The sequence below is a fragment of the Spea bombifrons genome, chromosome 10 (genome assembly GCF_027358695.1).
Source record: "Spea bombifrons isolate aSpeBom1 chromosome 10, aSpeBom1.2.pri, whole genome shotgun sequence".
Classification (NCBI taxonomy): domain Eukaryota; kingdom Metazoa; phylum Chordata; class Amphibia; order Anura; family Pelobatidae; genus Spea; species Spea bombifrons.
The window spans coordinates 5,284,123-5,304,357 of NC_071096.1; the positions used below are offsets into that span (position 1 = coordinate 5,284,123).

At 42.2% G+C, this 20,235-nt stretch overlaps 1 protein-coding gene across 1 annotated transcript; it reads left to right on the plus strand.

The window, feature by feature from the left end:
- Positions 1-10,026: 10,026 nt before the first annotated feature.
- ELF5 (E74 like ETS transcription factor 5) lies at positions 10,027-19,883 on the plus strand. The gene is made up of 7 exons (XM_053448601.1): positions 10,027-10,119; positions 13,643-13,757; positions 15,320-15,553; positions 16,546-16,596; positions 17,514-17,582; positions 17,973-18,168; positions 18,926-19,883. Exons 2-7 carry the CDS (start codon positions 13,646-13,648, stop codon positions 19,008-19,010), a joined length of 747 nt encoding a protein of 248 aa, XP_053304576.1. The 5' UTR covers positions 10,027-10,119; positions 13,643-13,645; the 3' UTR covers positions 19,011-19,883.
- The last annotated feature ends 352 nt before the right edge of the window (positions 19,884-20,235 follow it).

The following is a 20,235-nucleotide window of genomic DNA, read 5'->3' on the forward strand; positions in this document are numbered from 1 at the left end:
GGTCAAACACGACACCCGCAAACACGGATATGTATCAATGTATCTCGTTTTACTGTCCTAGAGGTCACAGAATAAGCAAGGTAAACAGCCGTATGGTGGAATTCTAATACGATGTCCTGGTAATAAGGCGAACGGCTCATCAGTGGTGAGACTCGACGGACCATGGAGGAGGCTGGGAGCTGCAGCTTCTCCCTAAGCTTAGTATTTAGGTATTAAAAGAACAAAGTACTTTAATATGCATTATTCTTTGGTGAACCGAAGCAGATTTAGATACCAAAAAAAATCACCAAAAAAGAGTATAGTAAATAAAAAAAACAGTATGTAGAAATACAGAAACTCTAGGACCCATGTAACATAGCCATATTTATCAATGCATTCTATTTGGAGGTGTTACTTGAACACAGGTGACATGGATAAGAATATTGTTGACCTCTGGAACTATGGGCTTTTTTCCTATTGAGAATGTTATTATTGGAACAATCCATTGGGGGCACTTCTTCACTCTGCCTCCATCCTGCCACCTTGTTTTTGTAATAAGAGAACAGCGCCATCTTGTGGCACAAACAATAACTAAACGCAGGTTCTGACCAACCCTTACCCCTCCTGCCACACAGGGGCTTTAAATTGCTTGAGGGTCTTGTTGGGTTAAAATGTGCTGCAGTCCCACTGATTCAGCTCCTTGGTAAGCAATGTAGCCATGAAAAATTAGACAGGACTCGCCAAACTTGGGGTACTTTGACGTAGCGGCGGGCAAAGCGATATCCGGCCATATAGTGTGATGGAGACCCCAATATTTATGCCGAAGATAGGTGTTTTCTGAAGGACAATCGCTGGGTGTGCGCCAGATTCTTGCTTCGTTTTAGATAACTATATCAAATACACCGGTATTTACGAAACAAACACGTACTGTAATTGCTCAATAAATGTATATTTTTTTGTTTCCTGATTACGAGAGACGCGCCTGCTAACCCCACACCTCGGCAGTCTGGTTATTATTATTGTGCAATATGATTCATTAAAAAGAATCAGCGTTTCCTGTAAGGCTGGAGCAAAATATCCCGCAGGCAGCACTATTAATTTAAATGGAGACATGGAGATTGTCTACAGGGGCCGGACGTGGGGCAGGGGCCATTTGCCCTCTGAGCTGGTCTAAAATGCTTTAGAAAGGGCTGATCCCACCAGGAAAGCAGCAGGGTCACGAAATGCGATGTTACGTTACCCAGGGGTTAAAAGAGAGGCTTCTCGCCCAGTATGTGTGAAAAGCCAGAAAGAAAGCTTTGGGTGAGAGGGAGTGAGTGTGTATGTATGGATGGATGGATGTTAGAGTGAGTGTGTATGTATGAATGGATGGATGTTAGAGTGAGTGTGTATGTATGAATGGATGGATGTTAGAGTGAGTGTGTATGTATGAATTGATGGATGTTAGAGTGAGCGTTCAAAGGTTTGGGGTCACTGAGCTGTTTTAATGGAAAACAAGGACATTTCTGGCTGTTACATAATTACAAGAGGGCTTTCTGATGATCAATTAGCCTTTTAAACTTAAACTTGGATCAGCGAACACAACGTGCCATTGGAACCCAGGAGTGATGGGAGTGATAAAGAGCCATTGGAACACAGGAGTGATGGGAGTGATAAAGGGCCATTGGAACACAGGAGTGATGGGAGTGATAAAGGGCCATTGGATCACAGGAGTGATGGGAGTGATAAAGGGCCATTAGAACACAGGAGTGATGGGAGTGATCAAAGCCTCTGTAGGCCTATGCAGAGATTCCATTAAAAATCAGCTGTTTCCAGCTACAATAGTCATTTACAGCTTTAACCCTGTCTGCACTGGATTTCTCATCCATTTCATGTTATTTTAATGGACAAAATGACATTTCTAAATGACCCCAAACTTTTGAACGGTAGGATATATATATACACACACACACACTACCATATTGGGTGCTTCCATCCAGTGGCCAACCAGGCATTTGCCCAGAGTGCCAGACGCTGGTTGGAAAATAGTCCTACTGTAGAGCCTGTCCTGATCAAATCGGGGCTGTTGGTAGCTATTCTGTGGTCTATAGATAGATCTATACTGTCCTTCATAAAGCTGAAAAAAAACAATTCTAGCTGGTATAGAGAGCGGGTCGTGTTCATTTCTGATGCAAATTTATTAAAGTGGAGAAATCTGCAGGAACATTATATTGGTTGCCGTGGTGACTGCACAAGGTTTTTTTTTTACCAGTTTGCACCAATATTTGTGTTTATAAATATCTCTCAGAGTTTTAGGTTCCAGTCTCTTATAGTTTGCCGTTTCATTACAACTTTATGTGACTGCGATGTGATTACCCAGCGGCAAAATGTCCCTTGGACTTACATTTAAGCATTAATAACAACTGATCATAAAATGGTTTGATGAAAGAGTTAAATGATTGGAGAGAGCGTGGAAGCCATGGGCGAGGTGTGCGTGATGTGCGATGATGTCAGAGAGCTCTGACGTAAGCATGGCACTAGAAGTGTTTGTTTTGGAAGCAGTCCACGTTTTGCCTCCTTAGGTTAATGCCAAGTACACTTTATTGTTGATCGTCTTGCAAAAGCTCCTTTTAGTCAATAAACCCTTCTGAATGGAGGAGCCAAGAAAGCATTTCAGGTTTGTTAACGATTTCATCACATTTAATCAGAGCAAATGTGGGGAATGGTGGGAATGGTAAACCGATCAGAGCACGGAGACACGGCGGGGCACAAAGAGCCGCAGGACACACTAATACCCCTTTATCAGAGACAGAGCGAGACGTAGAGAGCCACAGAACTCACTAATACCCCTTTATCAGAGACAGAGCGAGACGTAGAGAGCCACAGAACCCACTAATACCCCTTTATCAGAGACAGAGCGAGACGTAGAGAGCCACAGAACTCACTAATACCCCTTTATCAGAGCGCAGAGAAACCTCGAGACACAGAGACCCACAGAACCATTGTTTATATATATGTGTCAGTGTATGGTGTTAGCAGTTGGTGTTGGTATGTGTGTGTTGGTGTTAGTGTATGGTGTTAGCAGTTGGGGTTGGTATGTGTGTGTTGGTGTCAGTGTATGGTGTTAGCAGTTGGTGTTGGTATGTGTGTGTTGGTGTCAGTGTATGGTGTTAGCAGTTGGTGTTGGTATGTGTGTGTTGGTGTTAGTGTATGGTGTTAGCAGTTGGTGTTGGTATGTGTGTGTTGGTGTCAGTGTATGGTGTTAGCAGTTGGTGTTGGTGTGTGTGTTGGTGTTAGTGTATGGTGTTAGCAGTTGGTGTTGGTGTTGGTGTGTGTTGGTGTCAGTGTATGGTGTTAGCAGTTGGTGTTGGTATGTGTGTGTTGGTGTCAGTGTATGGTGTTAGCAGTTGGTGTTGGTATGTGTGTTGGTGTCAGTGTATGGTGTTAGCAGTTGGTGTTGGTATGTGTGTGTTGGTGTCAGTGTATGGTGTTGGCAGTTGGTGTTGGTGTGTGTGTGTTGGTGTCAGTGTATGGTGTTAGCAGTTGGTGTTGGTATGTGTGTGTTGGTGTCAGTGTATGGTGTTGGCAGTTGGTGTTGGTATGTGTGTGTTGGTGTCAGTGTATGGTGTTAGCAGTTGGTGTTGGTGTGTGTGTTGGTGTTAGTGTATGGTGTTAGCAGTTGGTGTTGGTATGTGTGTGTTGGTGTCAGTGTATGGTGTTAGCAGTTGGTGTTGGTGTGTGTGTTGGTGTCAGTGTATGGTGTTAGCAGTTGGTGTTGGTATGTGTGTGTTGGTGTCAGTGTATGGTGTTAGCAGTTGGTGTTGGTGTGTGTGTGTTGGTGTCAGTGTATGGTGTTAGCAGTTGGTGTTGGTATGTGTGTGTTGGTGTTAGTGTATGGTGTTAGCAGTTGGTGTTGGTATGTGTGTGTGTTGGTGTTAGTGTATGGTGTTAGCAGTTGGTGTTGGTATGTGTGTGTTAGTGTTAGTGTATGGTGTTAGCAGTTGGTGTTGGTGTCAGTGTATGGTGTTAGCAGTTGGTGTTGGTGTGTGTGTGTTGGTGTCAGTGTATGGTGTTAGCAGTTGGTGTTGGTATGTGTGTGTTGGTGTCAGTGTATGGTGTTAGCAGTTGGTGTTGGTATGTGTGTGTTGGTGTCAGTGTATGGAGTTAGCAGTTGGTGTTGGTATGTGTGTGTTGGTGTCAGTGTATGGTGTTAGCAGTTGGTGTTGGTGTGTGTTGGTGTTAGTGTATGGTGTTAGCAGTTGGTGTTGGTATGTGTGTGTTGGTGTCAGTGTATGGTGTTAGCAGTTGGTGTTGGTATGTGTGTGTTGGTGTCAGTGTATGGTGTTAGCAGTTGGTGTTGGTGTGTGTGTGTTGGTGTCAGTGCATGGTGTTAGCAGTTGGTGTTGGTGTGTGTGTGTTGGTGTCAGTGTATGGTGTTGGCACTTGGTGTTGGTGTGTGTGTGTTGGTGTCAGTGTATGGTGTTAGCAGTTGGTGTTGGTGTGTGTGTGTTGGTGTCAGTGTATGGTGTTAGCAGTTGGTGTTGGTGTGTGTGTTGGTGTCAGTGTATGGTGTTAGCAGTTGGTGTTGGTGTGTGTGTGTGTTGGTGTCAGTGTATGGTGTTGGCAGTTGGTGTTGGTATGTGTGTGTTGGTGTCAGTGTATGGTGTTAGCAGTTGGTGTTGGTATGTGTGTGTTGGTGTTAGTGTATGGTGTTAGCAGTTGGTGTTGGTGTGTGTGTGTTGGTGTCAGTGTATGGTGTTAGCAGTTGTGTTGGTATGTGTGTGTTGGTGTCAGTGTATGGTGTTAGCAGTTGGTGTTGGTGTGTGTGTTGGTGTTAGTGTATGGTGTTAGCAGTTGGTGTTGGTGTGTGTGTGTTGGTGTCAGTGTATGGTGTTAGCAGTTGGTGTTGGTATGTGTGTGTTGGTGTCAGTGTATGGTGTTAGCAGTTGGTGTTGGTATGTGTGTTGGTGTCAGTGTATGGTGTTAGCAGTTGGTGTTGGTATGTGTGTGTTGGTGTCAGTGTATGGTGTTGGCAGTTGGTGTTGGTATGTGTGTGTTGGTGTCAGTGTATGGTGTTAGCAGTTGGTGTTGGTATGTGTGTGTTGGTGTCAGTGCATGGTGTTAGCAGTTGGTGTTGGTATGTGTGTGTTGGTGTTAGTGTATGGTGTTAGCAGTTGGGGTTGGTATGTGTGTGTTGGTGTCAGTGCATGGTGTTAGCAGTTGGTGTTGGTATGTGTGTGTTGGTGTCAATGTATGGTGTTAGCAGTTGGTGTTGGTATGTGTGTGTTGGTGTCAGTGTATGGTGTTAGCAGTTGGTGTTGGTATGTGTGTGTTGGTGTTAGTGTATGGTGTTAGCAGTTGGTGTTGGTATGTGTGTGTTGGTGTTAGTGTATGGTGTTAGCAGTTGGTGTTGGTATGTGTGTGTTGGTGTCAGTGTATGGTGTTAGCAGTTGGTGTTGGTATGTGTGTGTTAGTGTTAGTGTATGGTGTTAGCAGTTGGTGTTGGTGTCAGTGTATGGTGTTAGCAGTTGGTGTTGGTGTGTGTGTGTTGGTGTCAGTGTATGGTGTTAGCAGTTGGTGTTGGTATGTGTGTGTTGGTGTCAGTGTATGGTGTTAGCAGTTGGTGTTGGTATGTGTGTGTTGGTGTCAGTGTATGGAGTTAGCAGTTGGTGTTGGTATGTGTGTGTTGGTGTCAGTGTATAGTGTTAGCAGTTGGTGTTGGTGTTAGTGTATGGTGTTAGCAGTTGGTGTTGGTATGTGTGTGTTGGTGTCAGTGTATGGTGTTGGCACTTGGTGTTGGTATGTGTGTGTTGGTGTCAGTGTATGGTGTTAGCAGTTGGTGTTGGTGTGTGTGTGTTGGTGTCAGTGCATGGTGTTAGCAGTTGGTGTTGGTGTGTGTGTTGGTGTCAGTGTATGGTGTTAGCAGTTGGTGTTGGTATGTGTGTGTTGGTGTCAGTGTATGGTGTTGGCAGTTGGTGTGTGTGTGTTGGTGTCAGTGTATGGTGTTGGCACTTGGTGTTGGTGTGTGTGTGTTGGTGTCAGTGTATGGTGTTAGCAGTTGGTGTTGGTGTGTGTGTGTGTGTTGGTGTCAGTGTATGGTGTTAGCAGTTGGTGTTGGTGTGTGTGTTGGTGTCAGTGTATGGTGTTAGCAGTTGGTGTTGGTGTGTGTGTGTGTTGGTGTCAGTGTATGGTGTTAGCAGTTGGTGTTGGTATGTGTGTGTTGGTGTCAGTGTATGGTGTTAGCAGTTGGTGTTGGTATGTGTGTGTTGGTGTCAGTGTATGGTGTTGGCAGTTGGTGTTGGTATGTGTGTGTTGGTGTCAGTGTATGGTGTTAGCAGTTGGTGTTGGTATGTGTGTGTTGGTGTTAGTGTATGGTGTTAGCAGTTGGTGTTGGTATGTGTGTGTTGGTGTTAGTGTATGGTGTTAGCAGTTGGTGTTGGTATGTGTGTGTTGGTGTTAGTGTATGGTGTTGGCAGTTGATGTTGGTATGTGTGTGTTGGTGTCAGTGTATGGTGTTAGCAGTTGGTGTTGGTATGTGTGTGTTGGTGTCAGTGTATGGTGTTAGCAGTCGGTGTTGGTATGTGTGTGTTGGTGTCAGTGTATGGTGTTGGCAGTTGGTGTGTGTGTGTTGGTGTCAGTGTATGGTGTTAGCAGTTGGTGTTGGTATGTGTGTGTTGGTGTCAGTGTATGGTGTTAGCAGTTGGTGTTGGAATGTGTGTGTTGGTGTCAGTGTATGGTGTTAGCAGTTGGTGTTGGAATGTGTGTGTTGTGTCAGTGTATGGTGTTAGCAGTTGGTGTTGGTATGTGTGTGTTGGTGTCAGTGTATGGTGTTAGCAGTTGGTGTTGGTATGTGTGTGTTGGTGTCAGTGTATGGTGTTAGCAGTTGGTGTTGGTATGTGTGTGTTGGTGTCAGTGTATGGTGTTAGCAGTTGGTGTTGGTATGTGTGTGTTGGTGTCAGTGTATGGTGTTAGCAGTTGGTGTTGGTATGTGTGTGTTGGTGTTAATGTATGGTGTTAGCAGTTGGTGTTGGTGTGTGTGTGATTGATTTTGGATCCCTACCAGTAGTGAACATCTAATCTGCTAATAACAGTTGAAAGCTTCTAAGTTTGGAAAACATTACAGGCCACCCGTTTTTTTTCCAGAAGGATTCTTTTTCAATACATAAAAATATAAAATATTACCAACATTAGGACATAGATGGGAGGGATCTGATTAGGGCTAATGGGAAAACTGTTGTCAGACTGAAGCTGCCGATAACGAATATAAGATAGAGAAGAGAAAAAAGATCCAGGAATAGCGATGTGTGGGGAAATCGATGGTACCGGGAAGAAGGGAGACGAGCCAACGCTGCCTCCCATGAAATTTACATAATATACAAAACTGGATCGTCCAAGCGTTTCCCGCATTGCACAGACCACCTACACGGAGTCTGAACACCGGGCTTCACATCGCTCGGAAGGGGTGTCGTTGTCTCACTTTTTACTCTTTTGCAATCACCCCATGACATATTCCTTCCTTCAGGCCGGTTACTCCCTTCACTTCTTCCAATACATCTTCCTAAGGAGTCTTACGAGAGTTATCGGTCCAGGGTGAGCCCACTGGCCCTCCCTAACAAATGCCCGCAGCCGCAAAAAGAATTAATAGGATAGCGAAAGAAAGCCACCAACAACGGAAAATGCGTAGGTCCAAGTCATTCTTGATAAAAGAAGAAGTCCAGCTTCACGGAACGAATGTCCATAGGGGTTGGCTTACCATCCCGCCTGTATTGTTTGTCTTCTACCAGGCATGTTCGGTCTCTTTATTTGGATTAAAGATCATTTTTTAAATACCTTTTTTTTGAGAAAACATTGGTATGGGCCAAATTGTCCTGGTGGACCTTCACGCCGTCGTGCTCACTCATGAGTTCTCAGAAGACCTTCCTCAACCTGATGTGATTGGGACAATTTTTTTTTAATATTTTCACATCTTCTGTATTTGATGGAATCTCGACTCGCAATTTCTCATTAAATCTATAAAAAAATAAAGAAGGTTCCACTTGGATCAAGATAGGTCATTAGAGTTCACTCCACCAAGACCAGGCTGTGCCACCAACCGACATCTATCATTCTATTTTGTATCAACAGGTTTAAACAAAGGCGCAGTAAGCTCCTTCAGCTGTTATGGCAACAAAAACATTCGACCTATCGGTACTCTTCCCTATGATAACAAATATTAATGGTGATTTGTCACACATTTAAAAAAAAATTAGTTCTAAGCAGGTATCGGGTCGAAGGGGCGGTGGTCTCAATACCATTATTATATATTATATATTACAGAATTATGATAATACAAACACAACAAATGTAATAAATCAATCCATGTATATAAAAAATCGAATCTATTATATTTAACAGAATAGGTAAAGCAGCACTTTGATGGTAATTATCAAAGAAGAAGTCCCGAAGCAGTGAAACATTACTTTGATTTATAAACTAAAACACGACAGGTTCTAATGAAACTTTTGTTATTTTCCAGGTAATAGCGGATCGGTGAGCTGCAGGTGAGGTTACATCCCTGATCTATATAGATTGAGTTATTGAGAATCCCATCGGTCATGTTTACATACAGATTGCATAAAAATGATCCGTCACGTGGGAAGTCTGAGCGCTTGTAACAAAACCGTTCAAAATGATATTTACTAAATGCACTGAAGTCGCCAAGCCGACAGGATAGCGACCCTTATTTATTAGAATGCTGTAATCGCACTCGGAACATGAGTTGATATTTTATTGGGCAAAATGGGGTTCTGTGGAAGCCACCAAGAAACCTTCTGAATGAGCGCATCTTTCAGAATGTTAACCCTTTAATAGTCCTTCACAGAGAGTCTTCATCGTGAATGCCTTAAAATGAAAGAAGTCTCTACAGCCCCTGAGTTTTTAATAAGTTCCCTTAACTGGAGCTTTGAAAAGCCGGGTCTAATGCAGGTCCTCGTCAAAGTCCCACACACACATATATAGATATATATGTGTCTGTACATAAATATTTTCAACTAGTTCGACCAATGAGGTCGAAGAAACCTCATATTGTTGCAAAAAAGCTACGTAACCTTTCTTCTTCGCCATGAGAACCTGACAAATTACCCTTAGAATCTTCTATTCACCATGAGAACCCCGCAGTTACCCTTAGAATCTTCTATATATACCATGAGAACCCCCCCAGTTACCCTTAGAATCTTCTATATACCATGAGAACCCCCCAATTACCCTTAGAATCTTCTATTCACCATGAGAACCTCCCCAGTTACCCTTAGAATCTTCTATATACCATGAGAACCCCCCCAGTTACCATTAGAAACTTCTATATACAATGAGAACCCCCAGTTACCCTTAGAATCTTCTATACACCATGAGAACCCCCCCAGTTACCCTTAGAATCTTCTATATACCATGAGAACCCCCCAGTTACCCTTAGAATATTCTATTCACCATGAGAACCCCCCAGGTACCCTTAGAATCTTCTATATACCATGAACCCCCCCCAGTTACCCTTAGAATCTTCTATATACCATGAGAACCCCCCAGTTACCCTTAGAATCTTCTATATACCATGAGAACCCCCCAGTTACCCTTAGAATCTTCTATATACCATGAGAACCCCCCCCCAGTTACCCTTAGAATCTTCTATTTACCATGAGAACCCCCCAGTTACCCTTAGAATCTTCTATATACCATGCGAACCTCCCCAGTTACCCTTACAGTCTTCGCAACCACCTTTACAAAAAGAGTTTGTGACCCAGAAAATTATTTTTATGATGATTAATTCTATTCTAATACCTTCAAATAAAAATAGCATTGTTTCCCTTGGTTCCGTACGGTTCCATATATATATATATATCATACACACAGGTCATACAGAAGTGGTCTCTTTATTAACCTGCGTGATTCCATTGAAACAACAGCCTCCCCCCCTTCTATCTGAACGAAGACTTCCTGAAAGTCTCTCCCCTTTAATCCTGCTCGTCACGGGAGGGTGTGTGCTTCTACCTGCAAAACAGACCCAACCTGTCTACGCTTTCACAAGCAGCCCTGTGCTCATCAGAGACGATCGCGAGCTTCGCTCTGTAACGGCTGGACTTCTGTACGCGATTCCTGCTCTGAGTGACCTGCACAGACTTTTGGAAGGTGAGCCTTTGTCTGGGCGGTATTGGGCCCATGGGACCTTCTCATCCCCAAATGGTCTAATATGGGACAGTGTTGGCAATGAAGGGATTAAATACAATTCCCAATATCCCTCCTGGCTGATGGGAGATGAGGTCTGATTAGGAGAAGATCACAAGCTATGTAGATAAAAAGATAACTCATAGAACATCAGGTATCAAACCTCTCATTTTTCTCAAAGCACCAACTTTTTCTCAAAGTTTCCACTAAATATATGGCATAGTTATTGGATTTTTCAGGGGTTAAAGTTTTGATTTTGTGTTTGTTGGTGGTAGAGTTGTCATAGCCTTGATTAGGTCTACTATCTGATTTAGTATCAGTTGCTTTACCGCTGTAATACTGGGGCAAAGTTGTCCTTTGTGACCGTGGCTTCCATAATTAAGTAGCCGAAATTGGGTCCAGCTTTGGTGTTTTCACAGTTGTGTAGTGCTTATTAAACAATGAGATGATCGAGACGAAGCTGGTATTGGTGTAATAATCTTTTATTTCCGGGATGGGTTGTAAAATCTCCAATCTCCAAAACACTCAATTGTGCAATTCTGAAAATGATAAATTGTATCAATAGACGACCAAAAACACATCTTTTGGGTGAAATCATGTTTTTTATTGTCCTATTCACACTGCTATATATATATAAAAAGTTTCTAGACTTATAAGGGTATTTGTTTGAGTTTAGAACCTTTCCTTGTCCGTTAAGGATTCCATGTCTGATTCCTCTTGGTCCAGTCCAGTGAGCTAGATGATAAATAACATAGTATTATAGTCTATAATAATACCTTATTTCTAACATTCCGAACTTATGAACTTCAAAGAAAGTGGACCCTCATTTATTAACCCAAAACCAATGAGAAACCTTTTCTTTGAAATGACCTTTTAGCGTAGTAAATAATAGTATATCGTATACATTGTTATTATAAGTCTATTTAAACCTATAAAGAATTCATTCATAGAGGTTTTGTTTTTTGTCTCTTTGGGTTTGTGATAAACCGATCTAAAGCTTCATTTCTGGACCTGAATTGAGTTTTTTTACCCCCATTCCTTAAAAATGGCTTCTTTAAGCTATGTTTCCTATTGACGTCACCAGCCAACGCATGACCAACAGGACTCTGGAACCACATAAATTGCTGTTAGAAGTAATTCTGGGCAAATGGAGCATCTGCCGAGGCAGCTATTACTAAAGGCTTCTCTTCTGTATACCATGAGAAGTCCACAGCGGCCAGTGGGCCTCCAGATGTATTAGGTGTTGATTTGAGTCACCATTCTCAGTTGAGGTGGTGTCCCATAGGTCATCTTAATTTTGAAAGCACCTTGGTGGACCATGTATAACTGTATGCAGAGCTCATCACGTACTCAGAAAAAGAATGTAGATTTCTAAGGATTAAAGTGCTTCCGAGGTTGCTGCGCTTTTGTGTCAGACACATCGGTGTGCTCACACCCGAATTGGACCCAAGAAACATCTGTGACATTCGGTAGGGTCACACCAGGTTGATGACCCAGTTCCTTCCAGGAACCAGTTGACAGTTGGTGATCACCATCCTTCCATGAAGGTCCTCACTGCCCACATACAGTTTATCACATGTGTGGTACATGTACCATAATCACCATTGTTAAAATCCTGAAGTGAAGCTTCTAGTTACCTTCTGGATCACGCAAGTGATCTTTTCGTTCACCTCTGGAAATCTTTATTTACGAGACTGTCTCATATTAATCTGCATTAATCCCTGACATTTTTATAGAGGGTGAAATCGTTAATCAGGAATGTTATTGACCCGGATGCGGGTGTCATATGGGACGCAATACAGAGATAATGTCAGAAACAGTAGCAGGATAGACAGATAGATAGACCCACCTGGGAAGAGGCTTCTGTAGCTCTTGACTTTATCGCAACCTGTGGAAGAACATCCTAAATGGTCTTCTCATTCCAAGTCAAGGATTGCCATGCTTATTAAACGCACCCCAACATTGTACAAACAACATGTTCTACATGATACCTAACGTGTTTATCTGTGTCATACGGGGAGAGGGATGACTCTAAGCTTTTAGAACCCCAGGCATTTATTCCATTAGAATTCTCCAACATTCAACATATTTATATGGAACGATGGTCAACCTTTCACCTCAAGGTGCGAGTCCCTAGTAACAGACGCTCAAACGCTTGCTGTTTGAAGACAATTCCATGAGTTGTATACCATATGTTACGATAGAGTTGTTAAAGTTCTAGGCCACTTAACATTCACGTTCCTCCATTCGATGAGGAAATCACCCATTGACATGACATCATTATGACAAACTGGGCTTTTGATGTGGCTCAGATAGCTTTTTGGCTGTCCATGGCCTCTAGGGACCCGTGTTGGCCTCGGCAAATGGGGCAAAACTGATGGCAACTAGTAAGAAAGTGGGTGTGTAGTGAGCGGTGTTTGGCAATACTTGGGTGTGTGATGTCTTGACGGTATGTGGACAATACAATGTTTTGGTTCTAATCTAGATAACACGCATTGGGAGGACCAGAACGTCTTCGCGGAGTCACCTCGTATTAAACTTTTACCCGGTTACCCTCCCTTGTTTACGTTGTCTGGCACAGACTGAATTCATGTAGAAAATATGTAATTATGGGACAAATGACTCCCGACGCCCCGGGGTACAGATGTTTTCTTCATTATTCCGATTCTGTAAAATAGGGCGAGCCAACCGGTAACCTGCGGTGGGACCAAAATGCTGATCGGCCAGCTGTGGAGCACCATGGGAGTTGTAGTCCTGCCAGCAGAACTATCTTCTTCATAGCTGTCCCACAAGGCCCATACTTTAATGAGTGCTATGGAAGTTAGATTTTTATTTCTTTAATTTTACTGCAATTTAAATGTTACTTTTTAACGGCGCCTTTAAAGTGATTCCGGAATATCGTACAGCGCTACGGAATACGATGGCGCTATAAAAGACAATACAGAAATTGATATTTACGCATAATAAGTAAATATATATATAATAAAGCGTTTTCAGGCTTACGGGAGGGTAAATGAGTGTAATAATTAACCGGGTTAGTATTTCCCGCAGCTTGGATTCCGCGCCAGGATTCTGCTAATAAATATTTTACCCCGCGGCATTCAGCGAGGCGACGGAGAGATTCGCGGGAAGGTCCAGGAAGCGTCTCCGTTCGGGGAGATTCCCACAAATCCCCGGAAAGAGCAGATTATCAGCTTATGGGAGGAGAGAAACACATTTTACTGGGTTACAATCCGAAAGGAAGGTGTTTTCGATGGGGTAATAGCGGACGATATGACCGAAATAAAGAATTTGGGCAATTATTTGGGCAAAAGTCATAATTTAAACTGGATTTGTTATTTTGCTGATTTTTTGGTAGCATATGCCGTTTTTCAGGAGCAGAGAGTATTTGGGGAGAGTGTTGGGGATATGAATGTATCGATCCATAGAACACAATGGGAAGGGTTGTGTGTTGTGTCTACACATACGTGTTCTCTGTATGTTGCAGGAGATGATAGAGTCTGTTCCGCAAAGTGCTGTCATGCCGTCATATTCCGAGACGCACTTTTCTTGGATGGATTTGTTCTGCAGCGATATCTACCCAGCCTACAGAGATCCACCAGGTGAGAACAAGTCGGGTTTTGGTACTGGGGGGACAGCATTTAAAATATTTGATGGGCATTGATAATAAAATTAAAACAAGGACCTTTCTGGCTGTAACATAATTGCAAAAGGGTTTTCTAACCATCAATTAGCCTTTTAATGGGTAATGGGAGTGATAAAGGGTCATTAGAACACAGGAGTGATGAGAGTGATAAAGGGTCATTGGAACACAGGAGTGATGGGAGTGATAAATGGCCATTGGAACTATACTATAAGTATACCGGTGTGTGTATATATATATATATATATATATATATATATATATATATAATGATTGACCAATAAGAAGCTAAATGTTATGCGCTAAATGAAATAGTTAATGTTGATGGAAAAGTATTGTTAGGTTATTTAAAAACATTAAATACATTATAAAAACAAATTAAATACATTATCCTTCCTTCGCATATTTTTCCTCCAGATATTTTTGTTCCATGCAGGTGACTCCCAATAAAGCCATGTCCTACACGTTTCCAAAAAATCACTATATTAACCCAAAAAATGACCACCAAGATCCAGATCACTAACGCCGATCGGTAGCATCTGTTTATCTTCTTCCTCAATTAGAAGATGGTTTATAGAACATTACTTGGCCCTGAGCTTTCTTTGGGCTGTGTAAAGTAATACTAAGAATATTCTTCTAGATTGTAAGCTCTTTGAGCAAGGCCCTCGTCATCTTTTGTTTCTGTAACTCCAAATTGTTATGTGATGCCCTACTTGTTCTGTCCGGTTTACCCTCTGTACAGCGCTGCGGACTATGATGGCGCCATATAAATGAATAAATAATAATAATTATCCAAAACTCCCAGACAAAATTCGAAAGTCCCCCCAAATCCCCCCAAAATGTCCACAGTTGGGTATAGTTAAGGAAACGCATGCGTTGGGTCACGGGGAGGTTGCTGAAGGAACCGATACCCTTATGTTGACATCTATGCCCGTTTTTTTCCTTTAAGAAATGAATGCCGTGTTGCGCATGTTTATTGTAAATGATTCTTTATTATTTATTAATACATAGAGCGGGGCTGTTCCATAGCTGGTGACTAGGAGACAAAGAAATATACATTAGCCCTTCCCATCAGCATCGGCTTTTTTTAATTACCGGGGCAAAGCTCCGATACATTAATCATCACGGAGTCTCTACTCGCAACAAACGCGTTTCGGGGATTTCCCTGCCCCAGATAGGCAAATAAGCCGCGCAAGATCCTACTAGTCATGGAATACTTGGGCGAGGAGTTACCCGTCCACATCCCTTCCTAACACCGACTAAAAAAAAAAACAGGAATCTAGAATATTCCGCCCATCCGGAAAAAGAGGACCTCCGGAGAAATCATCCAAGGGGTACAAAGTATCTGTTCTTTGAGTAAACCTGTCGCTGAGTCCTGCTCAACGGCGGATAGGACTGATCCCAACGGCAAGGACGCTGTAAGAACTGTTTGTCGGTTGCTATGGCAACAACCTATCTGTGACTGCTTTTTTGAGCTATGATTTTGAGCTAATTGTCTCATATTTGTACTGCGTGTTCTAGGTGTCCCTCCTCTGTGGTCCTCGCTGCCCCCCGAGCACTGGACCCGGCACCATGTCTGCGACTGGCTTCAGTATTGCTGTGACAGCTACAAGCTGGATGCCACCTGCATCCCGTTCTCCTACTTCAACGTGTCCGGCCTGCAGCTCTGCAGCATGACCAAGGAGGACTTCACCGAGGCGGCAGGCGTCTGCGGACAGTACTTATACAGCCTTCTACACGACATTCGAACAAACGGTTAGTCTGGCGGCGTCATCAAGCGTGCCCAGCCCAGCGGTCAGTGACGCAGCACGTCACATGGTCACGGAGGATTTTAGTCTCAGAGATCCTTAAACCCAGAGCCGTACCAAAGCCATCAAAGGCACGGCGTTGGGTCAGATGTGGGTTGTAGACGTGTGCAAACGGACCAAAAACCATTCAGACTTCAAACAAAATTTGTTATCACTCTCATGCTTTCACACATCCTTACTCTCTCGCACACTCTCATTCACTCTCTCTCACACTCTCATTCACTTCCCTGCTCTCATTGTCCCCCTACATTCTCCGCTGACCACTTTCGTGTCCCTGTCTTCTTTCTCATCGCTGCGCTTCTTCTCTTGCCTCTTTTTGTTCTTCTGTCTTCTTTCTTCCTCCTCTCCCCCCTCGGTATCAGCTGCGTTAACCAGGCCTCCTGGAGAGCATCCACAAAAGGGCGGAGCCTCCGCACACACCCTCTCCTTCGATTGGAGAAAAAGAGGGAAAAGCTCTCCTCTCGGCGCTTGATGTAGCTCCGCCCTTTTTTCGGAAATACTCCAAGAAGCTTGACAAATGGAGACGGATTTGCGGAGACCGAGAGAGATGCAAAAACGCTTCTCTTTCTCTACGAATCTGTCTGCGTGCGAGTGAAAAAGCAACAAAATGCCCCAAAAAATCCAGAGCTCTCTGCTTCGTTGTTGTTTCGTTGCGGTCCCTCCTCGTTTGCAGGTAAAAATTAACAAAATTGGCAAATCCACAAGTCTATTGTAGGCCTGTTTTTATTTGTTGATTTATATGGCGCCAACATATGCTCCAGCGCTGTACGGAAAGGTCTAGCACAGGCAGCAGAGTAAAATTTGCTTCCTGATCTGCTCAGTTTGGGTCAAACTAGTAGCGGCTGTAATTATTTTCTATGAAAATAATTATTTTGGGGGGGGAGGAATCATTCAGAGAAATTAAATGTTTTTTTTCTCCTTTTGCTTTTTTTTTTGCAGGACTTTCCTTACTTAATAATGCGGAGAACGCAAAGCCGCTCCAAGAAGAAAGTAAGTCCCAGGATCTCATTGTCTTTGTGGATCTCTGAGATTTATTTCTTTAACCCCTCGCTGTATACAGTGTAGCTCCCTCTGGGAATGTATCGCCCCTCTGTGTCTGTATATACGCACATGTGTGTGTTTCTACACGTAAAGCACATGGATCCAGAGCAGATACCGTGCAAAAACCATAATATGCTCATACATGACTCAAAAAATGGTAAAAATCATGCCTTTATTGGCTCAAGCTTTTGAGACTAAACTACCATTCAAATGTTTGGGGTCACTCAGCTGATTTCATGAAAAACAAGGAGATTTCTGGCTGTAACATAATTACAAAAAGATTTCTAACCATCAATTACCCTTTTAAACTTAAACTTGGATCAGCGAACACAACGTGCCTTTGGAACACAGGAGTGATGGGAGTGATAAAGGGCCATCGGAACACAGGTGTGATGGGAGTGATAAAGGGCCATTGGAACACAGGAGTGATGGGAGTGATAAAGGGCCATTGGAACACAGGAGTGATGGGAGTGATACAGGGCCTCTGTACGCCTATGAAGAGATTCCATTAAAAATCATCCGTTTCCAGCTACAATAGTCTTTTATTTCATTTACCCCCGTCTGCGCTGAATTTCTGATCAATTTCATGTTATTTTAATGGACAAGATTTGCTTTTCTTTCAAAAACAAGGACATTTCTAAGTGACCCCAAACTTTTGAATGGTAGTGTATGTCTCCTCTTTGGGTTTATTATAAGACCTACGTAGTTTTAGAAGCTTGCAATCTGTCATCATAAGTCTCTATACCGAAAACTGCAAGTCTACTGACACCTTGTGGCACACCGTGGAACTGCACATTCCTGAACACCTGAGCAGAAGGAGTACACCATGGAGAAAAGCTAATTTACATATTTTTTTTTTTCTCTAGATGAAGAAAAATTTACTCTGAAAACCGAAGCGGTAAAGAAAGACAAACCTCCTGCGCAGAGCCGGCCCAGTAAGAACAAATTCTAATCAGATTTTGGGATAAATTCATCATTCTTGTTGAGTAATATGTGCCTTTTATAATATGTTTATCGCGTACTATAGGAGGAGGTTTCAATTATTATTTCATTATTTTTGTAAAAAATAAATAAATAAATAATAATAATATTTAATAGATGATATAGAAAATAGAATCAGAAGCAGACCCACTTGTTGTTGATCTATAGCCAGGTCATAGATTATTATCAGGATTTTATTTTTATTATTACTATTATTATAATTATTATTACTATATAATATATATTTTTTAGCTGGCAGACTAAGAAAAGCCGATACATTAGGTAAAGAGGGCTCGGCTCACAAGCTCACAATCTAGAGGATATATTATTTATTTTTGTTGCAGGAATACACAGTTCGCACCTGTGGGAATTCTTGAGGGATATCCTCCTCTCGCCGGAGGATAATAACGGCATTTTGGACTGGGAGGATAAGGAGCAGGGCATATTCCGTGTGGTGAAGTCTGAAGCCCTGGCTCGGATGTGGGGCCAGAGGAAACGTAACGACCGGATGAATTACGAAAAGCTCAGCAGAGCCTTGCGGTGAGTGTCAGAAATACCCTGGAACCCCCCGGCACGGGGTAAAAGAGCTCCTCGGCCAAACTCTAACCATCCAACAATATCATTGTAACGGGAGACTAGGTCATCGTTTTGATGCCCCCAAGTAGCTTTAATCCATCCCTTATTATGAGCTTTCTTCTAATTAATATATAATTAATAATGAATCATCACCCAAAGGACATACGCCACCAAAAACTGGGGGCCCAAGCATCCGACCTTCCAACACAAGTAAGGAATAGAGAAGATCACACGTATGATGAGGATGCTTTTGTGGCAATAAACGTGACAATGTATCAGTGTTCTTATCTTATGTCACATGACTGTAGACTGGAATTAAGAGGTCCAGGATAAATCCCTAATTCTGAGCATTTCATAGTAAAGAAGAAAAATGTTGGAGGCGCAACTGCCGTGCGAAGCTCTCGTGAGTTAAAATTCGGAAGGTTTTGGTAAACTTAGCTTCCCGGTGTTAACAGAAAGAGAGAGATTACATATTATTATACACATAACACCATTTATATGTGCTGTACTTTAACCCTTGTTCTTTTATACATTATACAAACCCAATTTATAATTATTAATTATAATTATATTATATATTTCATTATTATTATTATTAATTATATAATAATGTCTATTTTTTTCTAGAATTTTTACCCTCTTGTTGGATCCAATAGTTTGCATTTTTACTTGCTATAATTTAAGGGATTTTTTAATATGGAAATTTGCATTGCTATCGCAGGCATTATTACAAGACGGGGATCCTGGAGCGGGTGGACAGACGCCTGGTGTACAAATTTGGGAAGAATGCTTACGGATGGCATTGACCGCTCTCCAAGGATTTGCTCCCAAGGGAGTCTCGGCTGAAGCTCAACGTGTCGCGATTTAACAAAGACTGTTGGGGCTGAGATCTCCCGGTATTGTTACGTTGCCCCGGAGACGTGACACGCCGGGAACGTGTCTCTGATGTCATCTCAGGGGTCGAACCCGAGGAACTGTTGGTGGGATTCGGGAAACGAGTAGGTAGAAAATAGAGGAATAGATTAAGGAGGTGGTGAGAGCGCTACATGCCCACCATCCCCCAGCCCAAAGCCAATTTTCCATAGCTCCTGGCAAATCTCTGGGAAAAACATAAAAAAAATCCAATTTTTTCTAATTTACTAGAAAATTCTGGTTTAATTCTGGAAATAAATGCACTTTGATGTCCAAATTTTTAACTTTAATTTGTAATTATGTTTTAATCTCTGGGGTGTAGGGTTGCTATCTGGAATGACATTTTTGTAGATTTTTTTTTGCTTTGGTAAATGAGACAACTTTTAGTTGAAAGATTCCAATTTTAGTTTTGTAAATCACCCAAAAAAAATTCCCAAAACCTGCTCTTTTCACTTTACGAAAAATACAATACGGGAATCGTTTATAACAATGCATAATTATACATAATAACTGGAAAAGAAAATGCATTATGTAAACCTTGGAATATGCTTATGAAAATCTGCTTTTTCCTACTTTTTTTTGCTTAAAAGAAAAGGTAAAAACTGTACAAATTTGTAAAAAATGTGAATAGAGAATATGTATTTTTGGATAAAATATTTGTATTACGGCCATAAAAAATAAACATTTTTTGAACAACTGAGCAACAACTGGCTGTGAAACTGTGCGCAAAAATCCTGGATAGAGTAACAAAATATCAGTATTATTCACCAAAGACTGGCGGAATAAAAAATAAGTGCTGCAATCTTCTTTGTAACCACTAGATGGAGACAAAGAGGCAGCTAGATTTGGAGTAATGGGGATACATGTGGAGTAGTCGCCATAGCAACCAGTGATAATGTTCTTGCTGAATTAGACATTTCCACCAGGATTTCCCATTGGCCAAACGCATATATTTATAATATAGATACTGCTTACATAAACCATCTATACAAGCAGTGATCTGTTTATAGCAGTTCCAGTCCTAAACCTGACCCAAGGCAGCTCTCCGAGCCGCTCCCAGGACCTACCATGCTGAGGGTATGGGTAATTAAGCCATAGTGAAGAAGCCCAGGGGCTCCA